This window comes from Erpetoichthys calabaricus, chromosome 12, assembly GCF_900747795.2.
Source record: "Erpetoichthys calabaricus chromosome 12, fErpCal1.3, whole genome shotgun sequence".
NCBI classification, from domain to species: domain Eukaryota; kingdom Metazoa; phylum Chordata; class Cladistia; order Polypteriformes; family Polypteridae; genus Erpetoichthys; species Erpetoichthys calabaricus.
Genome location: NC_041405.2, coordinates 15,252,715 through 15,265,423, shown reverse-complemented (window position 1 = coordinate 15,265,423; position 12,709 = coordinate 15,252,715). Strand labels below are relative to the sequence as shown.

The following is a 12,709-nucleotide window of genomic DNA, read 5'->3' as shown; positions in this document are numbered from 1 at the left end:
TTTCAGGAAGCAGCTGCACAAAAGATAGCAACGTGAAGATAATCTTTCAGCATTTTTAGATGAGCGTCCGTATCGTCTAGGTGTGCGAACAGCCCCCCTGCTCAATCCCCCTACGTCAGGATCAGAGAAAGTCAGTGCAAGAGACAGAGAAAAGTAAGCTGGGTAGCTTCTCAGCCATCTGCCAATAGCGTCCCTTGTATGAAATCAACTGGGCAAACCAATTGAGGAAGCATGTACCAGAAATTAAAAGAAATTAAAAGGACCCATGCTTACATATAAAATCCGCGATGGAGTGAAGCCACGAAAGGCGAAGCGCGATATAGCGAGGGATTACTGTAATTATTGACTCTGATGTAAATTTTAAATCACATAGTAATAAGATCAGTAGGACAGCATTTTTTCACTTAAGAAATATGATGCTGAAAAAGGAGTTCACACTTTTTTTTTTAGTCGACTAGATTACTGTAATGCACTCTTCTCAGGATGACCCAAAAAAAAGACATCAATCGATTACAATGAGTGAAGAATGCAGCAGCAAGAATCTGAACTAGGAAAAGAAAATCTGAGCACATCTCTCTCTATAGGCGGAGTGGTGGCTCTGAGGCTAAGGATCTGCGCTGGTATCCCGAAGGTTGCCGGTTCGAATCCCCGTCAGTGCCAAAAGAGATCCTACTCTGCTGGGCCCTTGAGCAAGGCCCTTAACCTGTAATTGCTCCAGGGGGCACTGTACAATGGCTGACCCTGCGCTCTGATCCCAAGGGGTATGCGGAAAAAACTAACAAACACTGTTGTAAGTCGCTCTGGATAAGAGCGTCTGCTAAATGATGTAAAATGTAAATCTCTCCAGTTTTGATGTCACTACACTGGTTATCCATGTCATTCAGAATTGACTTTAAAAAACTGCTTATGGTTTACAAAGCCTTAAATACTCTCACTCCATCCTATATTTCAGAAGGCTTTTTTTCTTACACTCCAAATCGTAACCTTAGATCTTCAAATAAGTGTCTGCTTATTATTCCAAGAGCTAAACTTAAAAGTGGTGAGGTGGTCTTCTGCTGTTATGCACCTAAAATCTGGAACAGTTTACCAATAGAAATTTGCCAGGCTAATACAGTGGGCCACTTTAAAAAAACTGCTAAAAACACATTATTGTAACATGGCTTTATCAGGTGTACATTTTAATGTAACCCTGATAAACTATATATACGTTGAATTATCATTTTTAGCATGGCTCTACAGTCTGTATTAATTCCTACTTTCTCTGTTGTTCTTTTTCCGGTTCTCTGTGGTGCTGATCTGCACCCCCACCACCTGATCAGGGCACCATGAGCTCCCTACATTGATGAACTGAAGGCCAGAGGTCCACACGACCATCATCAAATTCTTTCACATGAAGCCTGAAAACCATGAGGACCGATTGAGTTCATTTATGTTAGGTAGAATACTCAGATGGGTTATCTGGTCTCATAGACTGCAGATTTTTTTTTCTCTAGCCCTCTGGAGTTTTATTTTTTTGTTTTGTTTTTTCTGTCCTTCCAGCCGTCGAACCTTATGTTATTCTTTGTTATTTAGTATTACCTAATCTTATTTTTTATAAGCTTTTCTTTCTTCACCTTGTAAAGCACTTTGAGCTATTGCATCAAAATGTGCTATATAAATACATGTTGTTGTTGCCACAGATGTGAGCTTAGGAAGATAATTTAAAGGCTCATATAAATGTAATTACATTCCCAACCAAGGGTTGGCACTGTTGCCTAATGCCATTTCTCATCCTCCCTCTGCAGTGGTTATCGGTCATGTCCCTGATGATGTCACTTTCAGTTCCTGACCAGCTGAACTTGCCTTTGCATATAATGCATGAAGCACCTACTCAGATGGCCAAATGTGTCTGTCTTTCTGCATGAAATAACTTGACACCCTGTGTACCAATATTGTTAAATCAGGCATGCTTATTCTTCAAGGAAATTCATGAGAACTGTTCAATTGAGATATCTCTAATAGATTGTGCTGTACAAAATTTTGAAATTTCAACATTTCCCACTGAACAGCGTAGGCAAATCTAAAAACTTGTCTCTCCTAAAGCAGGGAAACATTCTGTTGAACTTTAGCTAAAAATTACTTTACTGGTTAAATTTTGCCTTGACAGTGGTTACACAAACTATTTACCTCTTTTATTTGCCCACCTGCCACTTGGATCCCCACAATGCAAAGGAAAATGCATGTGCAAGCAACTCATACAATAGCAGCTCACTTAATGGCAAGTTATAATAATAAAACAACTCACTTTTCTGGAAATGAATGGGAGAGGAAAGCAATTATGTAAGGTTATATAAGACTAAATTGACTGTATTAATATTACTTGTATATTATTTTTGCAAAGAACCCACAATTTCAAACTGCAGCCAGAGGGTGTTTAAACTTAGTAATTACACAGGAAAGGTGCGGCTCTCCTAGCTGATATAAATATATCATTAGTTTAGAAAGGGAAGTGCAGTTGATCTGTGAGCACAAGAACAGAGCTGCTGTGACTACAGCAAGGACTACATTGTGCTTTGCAGTTTCTACAGTCCACAAAGAGGCTGAATTCACTGCAAATAGCAAGGACAGAGCAGGATAAAAGGGTACACATGTTGAAAGAGTTCTTTACCAGTATAACATACAACAGACTGAGCATGGGTTATCATTTATCAGTACCCACAAAGCCACTTTTGCTTCCATGTATCTTCAGACTGGAGTTTAAACCTTAAAGATTGTTACCTTTGGTATTTTCATCATAAAATAAATCAGTTTCTTTCTAGGCTCTTACTTATTTATAGAGTTTTAATGAATTACTAGATATTAGTTAATTAATGCTAGGTGATATTACATGATTTTACCCAGGAAGGTTTGTAAGTGTTAGTAATAATACCATTGGTTAATTGGGAGTTTAAGAAGCACTGCTGTGTGTAACTAAATAAGTGATTTTATGTGTACAATATTTGTAGTTTTTTTTTTTGCAATAGCCCAATAGTATTGGTGGGTAATGTGGTGTAGTGGTTAAGGCTTTGTACCCAGGACTTCAAACCTTAAGGTTGTAAGTTCAAATCTTGCTACTGACACTGTAAGCAAGTCTCTTCACAGTCCTCTGCTCCATATGAGTAAGCTATTAAAAAGATGTATGGTACTGGGAAGAAAGGAATTTCTGGAGATTCCTCCCTGACTAAGTGAAGTTAAGTTCTGTGTATAGTGGGTGTCTGTCAGTTGAGATGATTTCCAGAACTGTTCTCTGACCCACACTTACTTAATTATCTATGTCAACACCAGTAACTTGAACTGATGTTTGGTAATTTCCTGCAGCTTTTTTAAATGTTGGTCTGTCAGACTACTAAACCAGGCAATGAAGCTGAAAGTGATGCCAGACCGAATTACACTGTGATAAAAGGTCCTTCTCCACTTTAAATAGTCTTAGTTTATGGAGGATAAATAAGCACTGATAGCATTCAGAAAATATTTTTTAGTATTTTTATTCCTTTTAAGATTGTTGCCTGGGGTAGTACCTAAGTATTTATATTCAGTCAATACTTCTACCCAAAGAACAATAATGGGTGAACATACAGATTTCTGTCTTTTAATGTCAAATAACATTTCTTTGGTATTTTTGACATTCAGGGTAAGATGTTTTTCATTTTACCAGTTTACCAAACAGTCCACTTGATTTAAGTAATGGCTTACATCTTCCCCTGATATGTATACTATGAGCATGGTGTCATTAGCATACTTGACTTGATAATGGAGCAGTGGTGGTCATTGCTCTGTCTCAGGTCATTATATACAAAGTAAACAGTAAAGGAGATAAGACACATCTCTGAACACAGCCTGTGATTGAGTGAATGACTTTTGAAAAAGTGTCCTGTATTTCAGCTGTCTGTAATAATTTTAAAGTAAGTCCTGAATCCATAATGTGAGAAATGGGTTAACATTCATAGTATTAAATTTCTCAATCAGTATGTTAGGCCGAATTGTATTGAATCAAGAAAAATCCAGAAATATTGCTCTGACATACATTACAAACCAGGCTTATCGAGAAAAGTGCAGATCTGATGTAGTATAACCAAGCAGAGCATCTCCCACTCTTCTTGAAATGACAATAAAATGTTTTTCACCAAATGTTCAAAGCTTTTCATTGTAATGGAAGAGAATGCCATGAGTCTATGGTCATTCAGACTGCTTGGCCAGGAGACCTAAGGATCCCAGGTAATGACTGACTGTTTCCACAGCTCAGGTACAATTCCACCGATCAGGGAACAGTGAAGAAGTAAATTGAAAACTGGAGAGAGCAACTTAAAGCAGGACTTTAGGAGCCAACCTGATATGCTGACTGGCTCCATTGCCCTGTTGGTTTTTACCTGCGACAAACCTTTCTCCCCTTTCGTCCCAGCAGTAATTTTAATAGTTTTACAAAGCATCTCCCTTTCTTCTGCATGTTGTATATTGAAGTCATTGGTTTCGAATCTTGTGAAAAAATCCTTAAATTCATTCGCTAAAAGCTTGTGGTCCTTATCTATTGGAAAGTTTGCACTTTTTTAGAGTCTAGTCTTGTGATTATATCCAGGCCTTTCCAAATCTGCTTTGGTTTGTTATCATTAAACCACCTCTTGATTTTTGTAAATCTTTGTATTTTATTTAATTAATCTGTTAATCCTTTGCAGTAAAACATACTTGTCTTCTACCTTATTTTGCGGATGAACATGTTGTTTATCCAGTAGTAGTGCTTTAAGCTCTTTAGCGATCCATGGCTTACTATTTGAGTCCATCTTGACGGTTCTTTCCTTAATTGTCATAGACTCACAGAATTTAATGTATTCACTGGCAGTGTAAGTGGCCTCAGTGTTTGTGAGAATGTCAGCACATCCCAGTTAATACAGGAGAAACATTCCTGTAGTTTGTCTACACTGTCATTGCACCAGTCTTGCATTTTCTGTATGGCTATTTTTCTTGTTTCTGTTTCTTTTTATACCTAAGTAGTAAATGAATAACAACAAGAGTTTATCACTCCCAACATAAGTGCAATTAACAATCCACACGGAACCATCAACTCTTTGAATTTTTATATTTTGTATAATGCCTTGTGAGGAGCAAGAAGAAGTTGACAAAATAAAAAGTACTGCCTGTACCCAAGGGGGCAACTTGCTAAGCTTGTCTACTTTTGAGTTTTGTGGAACTTTCATCCTTCCCTTTTACTTCTTGTAATGACCTTCATTTGTGTAAAGAGGCAGCCCCATTTTTCTGGGCAATTCCTTCTAGTGCTGAGTAGATAAGAGGACGCAGTCCCTAGGAATAGAACCTTGAAAAGCATTATTACTGACAAATATGGACAAATGTTGACTAATTTTTCCGTATGTCATTAAATTTCAACATAATACATCATAGCATTTTTTAAGATTTGGGTGTATTTAGTTTTTAAATTTTTAATTGTGTTATTTTATTTTATTGATTTAACAATATGTCTTTTTTTAATGGATACCAAATGGCCTAGATGTACAAACTTGCCAAATTTCAGCTTTTCAGCTAAACAGGAAATAGTGTTATTGTTGATGAATGAGTGAGTCAGTCAGTTTTGCATTTTATATATATATATATATATATATATATATATATATATATATATATATATATATATATATATATTAGTGCTGGACAGGAATTAAAATTTTTAATTGCAATTAATCGCTGACAATCACAACAATCATATTTTTACATGCAAAATTCAATAATGACCTCAAAAGTTGTGTGTATTTGGTTTGCAAATACTTTCAACAAATAAGGTGCTTTTTAACAGCAGTATTCCCTTTACATAGTAGCAGTTAAAATATTTCTTGTAAATCTCAACTTCAATATTAAAATCAAATCAATATTAATATTCAAATCAGATATAAAACCAAAACTATTTGCCACTGCCAGAACATTGAACGTTTTATCCAGTTTGTTATAGAAAAACAAGCTACCCTCAACAGTCCAAGGCCACAATTACAACATTTTAACAGGCACCTCCCGAGGAAAAGCAAGTTAACATTTCTAAATTGGTTCTCTTTTTTTACCTGACCAGGTACCAGCAGAAACATTTTCTTTTATCCGGGAGCAGCATAAGTAGTTTATGTTCAGTAGCAACTCTTTGAGGGCTAATATTTTTTCCAAAAAACTCAGTTTTCTGAAAATCACACAAAGCAATGATTTCACACATAAATCAACATAAAATGTCTGTTGCTGCATGTTGTGCCTGCTATTGGCGCCTGTTTGCAGTTTGCGGCTGCGTGGGGGGCAGCTCGATCACTAGCAGGAATGCACGGTAGGCTGGCTGCCTGGCTGTCTTTGTGAGACAGGTGCTTGGGGGTGGCAGTTGCAGTGAGATGCAATATGGTTTGTACCTCCTGTCATCGTAAGTGTCTGTCCTCCCAGGAGAATGTTACCATCAGCGCATCAGCTACACGAACGTGTTCAGCACCACGATCAGCTGGGGACCGATCAGCTGATACCGGTACCTCACTTTCGTTTTCGATCTACTTCTCCAGATCACTTGCATCAAAATCGGAGTCCAACAAATTAGAGTCTGATTCAGCAGTAATCCAAAAAATGTAATCCATGGATTATTTTGCTTTGAGCATTCACTTTGGTATCTCTCCACTTGCCATTTTAGAAGCTGTTTGCTCTTCGCTACTCACGCACGCGCAGGGAATCAAGGTCAAATCAACAAAGTTAACTTTCCTTCTAGCAAAAGCGTATCGAAAAACACTGTAACAAGAAGATCACTGATCACTATGGATTGCTAGCAAGACTGAGGCTTTCAAAATAATAATAATAATAACAAAAACTGCGTTAACGTTAGATGAAATAATTGTCGCCTTTAATTAATTAATATGTTAATGCGATAATAACGTGTTAACTTGCCTAGTCCTATATACATATATATAACCAGGCCACAGTGCTTCAAAGTTATACTATGAGGAACACTTACAAATCAAGAATAGCATCAAGTCCTTCAATAATAGAGTCAAAACTGTGATCAGAATCTGGCTCAAGGTCTTCATATTCCATATTCCAAGCATTCTGTAAATTTTCGAAGATTTACTCAACCGTGTTTTTCTTCTTTTGAAGATAAAGAAGACATTTCCATTGTATCCAATGGTAAAGAGCTATTCACTGTATGTATCTCATTGCAGGTGAGATCTCTGATAAAAGCAGGTTCAGTTAGCTATGATGTGCTGCTCTCCTTGGGGTATACGTGTACAAATGGCATATTTTAGGAATGAAAGGGATTTATTTGAATGAAGACACCCTCTGGAGTGTAAAAATGCCATTTTTGAATTTGAATTGACTCGTGGATTTATTGTATCATATGCAACTTTGAAATTTTGTAGTGTCCCATCAATGCCTCACCTCATGCTTAAGTGGCTAAAAAGATACAAAGGCCTTTTAATTAATAATAAATCTTCCCTTATTATTATTAAGGGGTTTAAGGTTTGTTGGCCATACATTTGGCACCACTTCTTCTGCTATGTGGACCCAGTGAATGGGTGACAAGCAGGCTGAAACACTGACCACCAGGACTCAAAGATCCGTTTGCAATAACTGCTTTGTGGCATGGCCAGTCAGTGTCTGTGAGCTCAATGGGTGGGTATGCATGCATTTTTTTTGTTGTTTCTTGTCTTTTTTTTAATTTATTTCCAGTTAGTGGCCTTTTGTTGTATTTTGTTGTTGGTTAACATTCTTGGTCTAGTGGTTAGTACTATGGTCTCAGCTCAGGTCACATTTTTGGCCACAGTAATCACACCTGCATAGTTGGTAGATGCTTCCCTAGCACTTAGGGATGCTTAAGAGACCACTGCACTGTTGTAATCCACTTAAAACTAGTTCAGATTCTCCTTCCTTATTGACTTTAATGCATTTTGCTGACTTTGGCAAAGTTTCTGAGCATTTCCATGATTTTTGAGAGCTCACGTCAATATTAACTCCATGGGGTTTGTTTATCATTATAGATGAATTATCTTAGAGACAATGGAAAAGGGATAAAAGTTGAGTGCATCAACCTGTCTACTGGCAGAGTTTTTCATTGTGACACAAAGATGAATTATTTTTTTATACATCTTCATTAATTCTGGAGCTCCTGTAGCCCATGCAGTTGCCCATGCAGAAGTCCAGCCATGTTCATGAGGTAAGTAGGAAGGCAGAGGAATGAAAAAAGACAAACAACTACTGACTAAAAGAGCATTCAGCTGGACCCAGAAAAAAGATTGTTTTCAGATGACTGAATTAATAGGTTGCATACATAAGACAAACATAACGCAAATAACGTATAGCTAAAAATGACATCCATGCAGACAAATCTGAAAATAATACCTGGTGTTAAGTTGTGATTCAGAAAGCCGACAAAACAAACCAGAAGAGATGGCTGCAGTTTAGATGGTTGGTCATACAGTTGCATAGAAAAGAAAGAGATTAGGCTGTGACAGTAAGTTGCTACTAGTCCTGAGGGCCAGTAGATTGTACTGACAAACAGAAGCAGAGAGACTTTCTGTTCAGTTGGCTTGACAGAAATGCAAGACAAACTTTGTGTCACTTGCTGAACACCTATTCAAAATAAAAATTGCAGTCTGAGTATTTGCTGGCTGGCTGTGAAGTACTGGACAGTTACATGGAAAGCTACTAAAATGAGAGACAAACACCTACAAAATGGATCCCTACATGATATAAAGAAAACAGGAAACAGCCAAGTGTTGGTGAAAATAGCAAACTGAACAGGATATCAACATAGCAAAACAAGACTGGAATAAAAATTTTCTCTTGGAATCCTACTCAGTTGAGAGTTTTGGTATGTAACACTAAATGGTGAAATCAAAAATAGTTTTGGGAAATTTAAAAAAAAATCAATTTCAGAAATAAAAGGTGTCTTACCACTAAATCAATGGTCTTGTTTCTTTTGTTCCTGAACAAGTCTTCATTTCTTTTCTTATCACAACGAAGCTGTCATACTACATACAGTATTTTTGGAGATTTTATTTGATATTCTTCACTTAAGAGTGGTTTCTGGAACTTTCTAACAGTTTAGGATATTACTAAGTCTAAAAAGTGTTTTGTTTTGTCCTTTCCTTGGTTTTACTCACCACAGTAGATAAGTAATGTGACTGAGACCATTGAGTTTGTGATGTTACCGGGCTTCTGGTATAAAGATTCCATTCAAAATGATTCCTCAGTTGGATAAACAACAAATCTTTTGTAATAGTCAGCTTTGATTTAATTAGATCAAGTGCTAGGTTTTATTTTAGTATTGAAATCCTTTTTGAATTTTGGTTTCTTCCTGTACTTTGGTTGCTCAGTTCCTGTTTTGACTTACTGTATGTCTGGCCTGCAGTACAAATTTGGTTTTGAGTTTTTAACTTCCGGTGGTTTTATTTACTCACAATAATCCCTGGAAGGACTGTTTCATAACAGTGTGATATAGCGGGTTTGCGGATCAGAAGGAAAGGCCAGTTTTTAAATAAATAATCACTGCACTCGCGGCTTAAAGAGGGGGAGTGGTAGTGTGGCCGGAGTGGTTCCCGGGCGTGATACGAACTTGAGCGTTTCCACACTGGAGTGCACAGCTGTAGAGCACAGAATAAATCATTGTTATAGTCCATACACACAAATTCTATTTTGTGTTTGTTTTTTTTTCCTTATCTCCAGGCAAAATTAAATCTCTTAAAATTTCAATTGTACAGAACTAAGAAGTGTCTACTCTATCAATCAATTGTCTTGTGAAACTTAATCAAGACTTCAAGAAATGTCTTTCAGTGTCACACGTATTAAAATAACATTTGAGCATGGCTCATATAAGTCAAATCTGGACATTGCAATGAAAAAGGGAAACACACCATAATACTTTTCTGTATAAATAAAGAAAACTTGGAAATAATTTAAATTTATTAACGGAGGAAAGAGGTCCTAAATGATCGAAAGTAGGGAAAGGGAAAGAAAGACCTTATAAAGAGTTTAAACTACACATACATGAGTGACAATAAGACAGTAATGGGTATGCCATGTTGCTCTTGGTACTAGACTCGATAGTAATTACACTAAGATTGATCTGGGGGCTGTAAGAAATTTTTTAACATAACAATTACTTTTAAAAGATCCATTTAGAAGTTTAAAATTAAAATATTAAAGTACCTCTAATTGGCTTCAATCGCTTTTTTCAACACCTTTGCTGCAGACTCTGTATAATCATTCAGTGCACTTTTCAGCAGATAGGAAGTTGCGATAAAAGAGACGGTATCTCCAATAACAGACCCAATCACAGGTATTATCAGAAGGGCATCATCAGCAATCATTACAACACCAGAAACGGTCGATGTGAGAAATTTTATGACAGATGAAGGGGTGATATTAAACATAAATGGGCTTGTTATTTCTGCTTTCAGCTCTTGAACAGGTTTGTTAACTCTACAGGCAAGTCTGCAGAGAGACTCGTCATCGAGTTCCAAGTACCTTCGCATATGCAGAATTGAGGCTACTAGGATACCGATATCACAGGCAATAGATAAGCCAGGGATTGGAACTGCTCCTAATCCAGCAGAAACTGTTGCTACCAGAGCAATATGTGTTTATAGAACTTTTTTCTTCTTTTCAATTATAGCTTCAGTAAGATTGGGAAGTGAAAGCACAAAGACATGCTTCTTATTATCTGGCAGCTCAGACTCCAAACAGTCACAAAACTGCATGTAGTCATAACGATCTGGATATTTGCCAGAAACAAGGAAAACCTGTGAAGTGGGTAATCCACTTTCCTCTAGGTTGTTTTTACAGTAAATTCTTATTTTATCAAGTTCTTCTCCAAGTTGCCTCATTGGGGGAAGGTTTTCTTCAACTATATCTGTCTTGCTGCGAAGAAAATAGAACTCTTTTCCCATTTTCTTAATCTCTTTAGCCAGTTTTACATCATTCTCCTTGATTCTGTCTCCAGTTATTAAGATAAAAAGGTCATATGTTTCAAACTTAACTTTATCCAGGTATTCGTGAGCAGAAAATGCTGGTGTTCCAATTCCTGGGAGATCCCATAGGCAGACAGATGGAAGTGTTGGGTGTTGATAAGGTGTTGGTTCTGAAGTTTGCTCTGTTGAACCTTCTTTAGCTGCTCCTTCATCATTGGGTCCCAGGCCTCTCATGGCATTAATGAAGACAGATTTGCCCACACCGGCTTCTCCTGTCAATGCAATTGAGAGTTTTTCATTTTCCATATTATCACATTTTTCTTTAATTAATGGAAATACTGCATGCAACCCATCTTTGTTATAGGCTTCAGCGATCTTCTTAACTTCTTCATCATCGAAAAAACAATTGGGTTTAGACTGTGATTTTCCCATTGTATTTCTGGAACAGAAAGAAAAAAAACACTTTTAGTAGGTTTGCAGTACAGGTACCTAATGAAATGCATGAGAAACATGTTAAATGACTATTGTTTTGTTCTTTAAATTTCTAACGACACTTCACCTCATTTAAAATTACAAGGAACAGTGGTTATTGCTTTTTTAGAGCTTCACTAGGTAAGGTTCAAACCAAGGCCTGGAAGCTTTCTATGTGGATTTAACTAATTATTTCTACTTTTCTCCTTCTCAGCTAAGCAACACATGGAAGCAATATTTCCCTTTTTCTTGTATCTCTCTTTTTTGACTTTCTCTCTCCTTTCACCCTCAATACTTCATCCTTTATCCTGCTCAGCTTCTGACTCTAATGTAAAACCACAGCCAGAGAACTTCTTTAGTTTGCTACTTTCATAACCATTGATGAAAGAATTACTAAGAACACCCTACTTCAACCCCCATATAAGACAGAGACATCTTGCTATTTTTAACTGAGAATACTGTATGGGCTTATTGTGTCCTGAATAAACAGCATGCAATCATTTATAATAGTTTTAAAAAAGTAAGTCTTATCCTATTACAGAGATACCATGAGTATACAAGAAAGAAAACAGCGTAACAGGAATTCTGACCCATTGACACTAGTCATTACAGTTTTTCTTGATCACTTTGATGCAGTACTCACATCAGAAACATCATTCTCATTACTCTTAATGCATTTCTCAAATCAGTAGCATCATTTCCTCACCCACTGTGGCCATTCTCATTGTGTTTATACAAAATGCCTTTGTGTCTACACACATTTCGCTACTAAGGAAGGTTTGTCATTGTGTTGATGCATTTCTCATCTGACTCTGACAACTCATCAAAACAGTTTGTACTTTTGTCAGTTAGAACTACAGATCTCTCACTCACCTTAATGCCGTCCAGCATTGTATTAGTGTTTTCAATCAAATCACTTTAAATGTTTTTTCAAATATGTATGAAAGAGCAAAGCCAGTTACACACTGCCAGTGTTAGTAGTAAATTGCCCTTCAATTGAAAGCAAATAGAAGTATGGAAGATGTTCTCAGAAGAGGTTTAGTTAAAACAAATAGAAACATCTTGCTCTAAATCTTGTATCCCAAGTGCATGTCATGGAACTGTAGTAAATACACAAAAGCGTGTATGATTCTTGTGTTTAACACATTGAGTAGTGCTGAAAATGGAGCAGGAATTAGGTGTCATGCAGGTACAAGAACCAGACTTTCTGAATGGATGTGGTGTCAGAATGCGATGTATGGCAAGAGGGAGAGGAGCACAGAGAAGACAAGGAAGAGTCAGGGGCAGGTGTAGAA

At 36.9% G+C, this 12,709-nt stretch overlaps 2 protein-coding genes across 4 annotated transcripts in view; both read right to left on the bottom strand.

Annotated features, from left to right (window-relative positions):
- LOC114662955 (interferon-inducible GTPase 5-like) overlaps positions 1-12,709 on the bottom strand; it is a 138,471-nt gene that overhangs the window by 82,951 nt on the left and 42,811 nt on the right. The window contains exon 2 of one of the 2 annotated variants that reach the window (XM_051934431.1): positions 10,776-11,382. The exons of the other annotated variant lie outside the window; for it this stretch is intronic. Coding sequence (XP_051790391.1) covers positions 10,776-11,375 — 600 coding nt within the window. The 5' untranslated portion in view covers positions 11,376-11,382. The remainder of the gene's footprint in view (positions 1-10,775; positions 11,383-12,709) is intronic. 2 annotated transcript variants of the gene reach the window in all.
- The window catches only part of LOC114663014 (apolipoprotein L2-like), a 75,450-nt gene that overhangs the window by 50,209 nt on the left and 12,532 nt on the right, over positions 1-12,709 (bottom strand). The window lies entirely within an intron of this gene.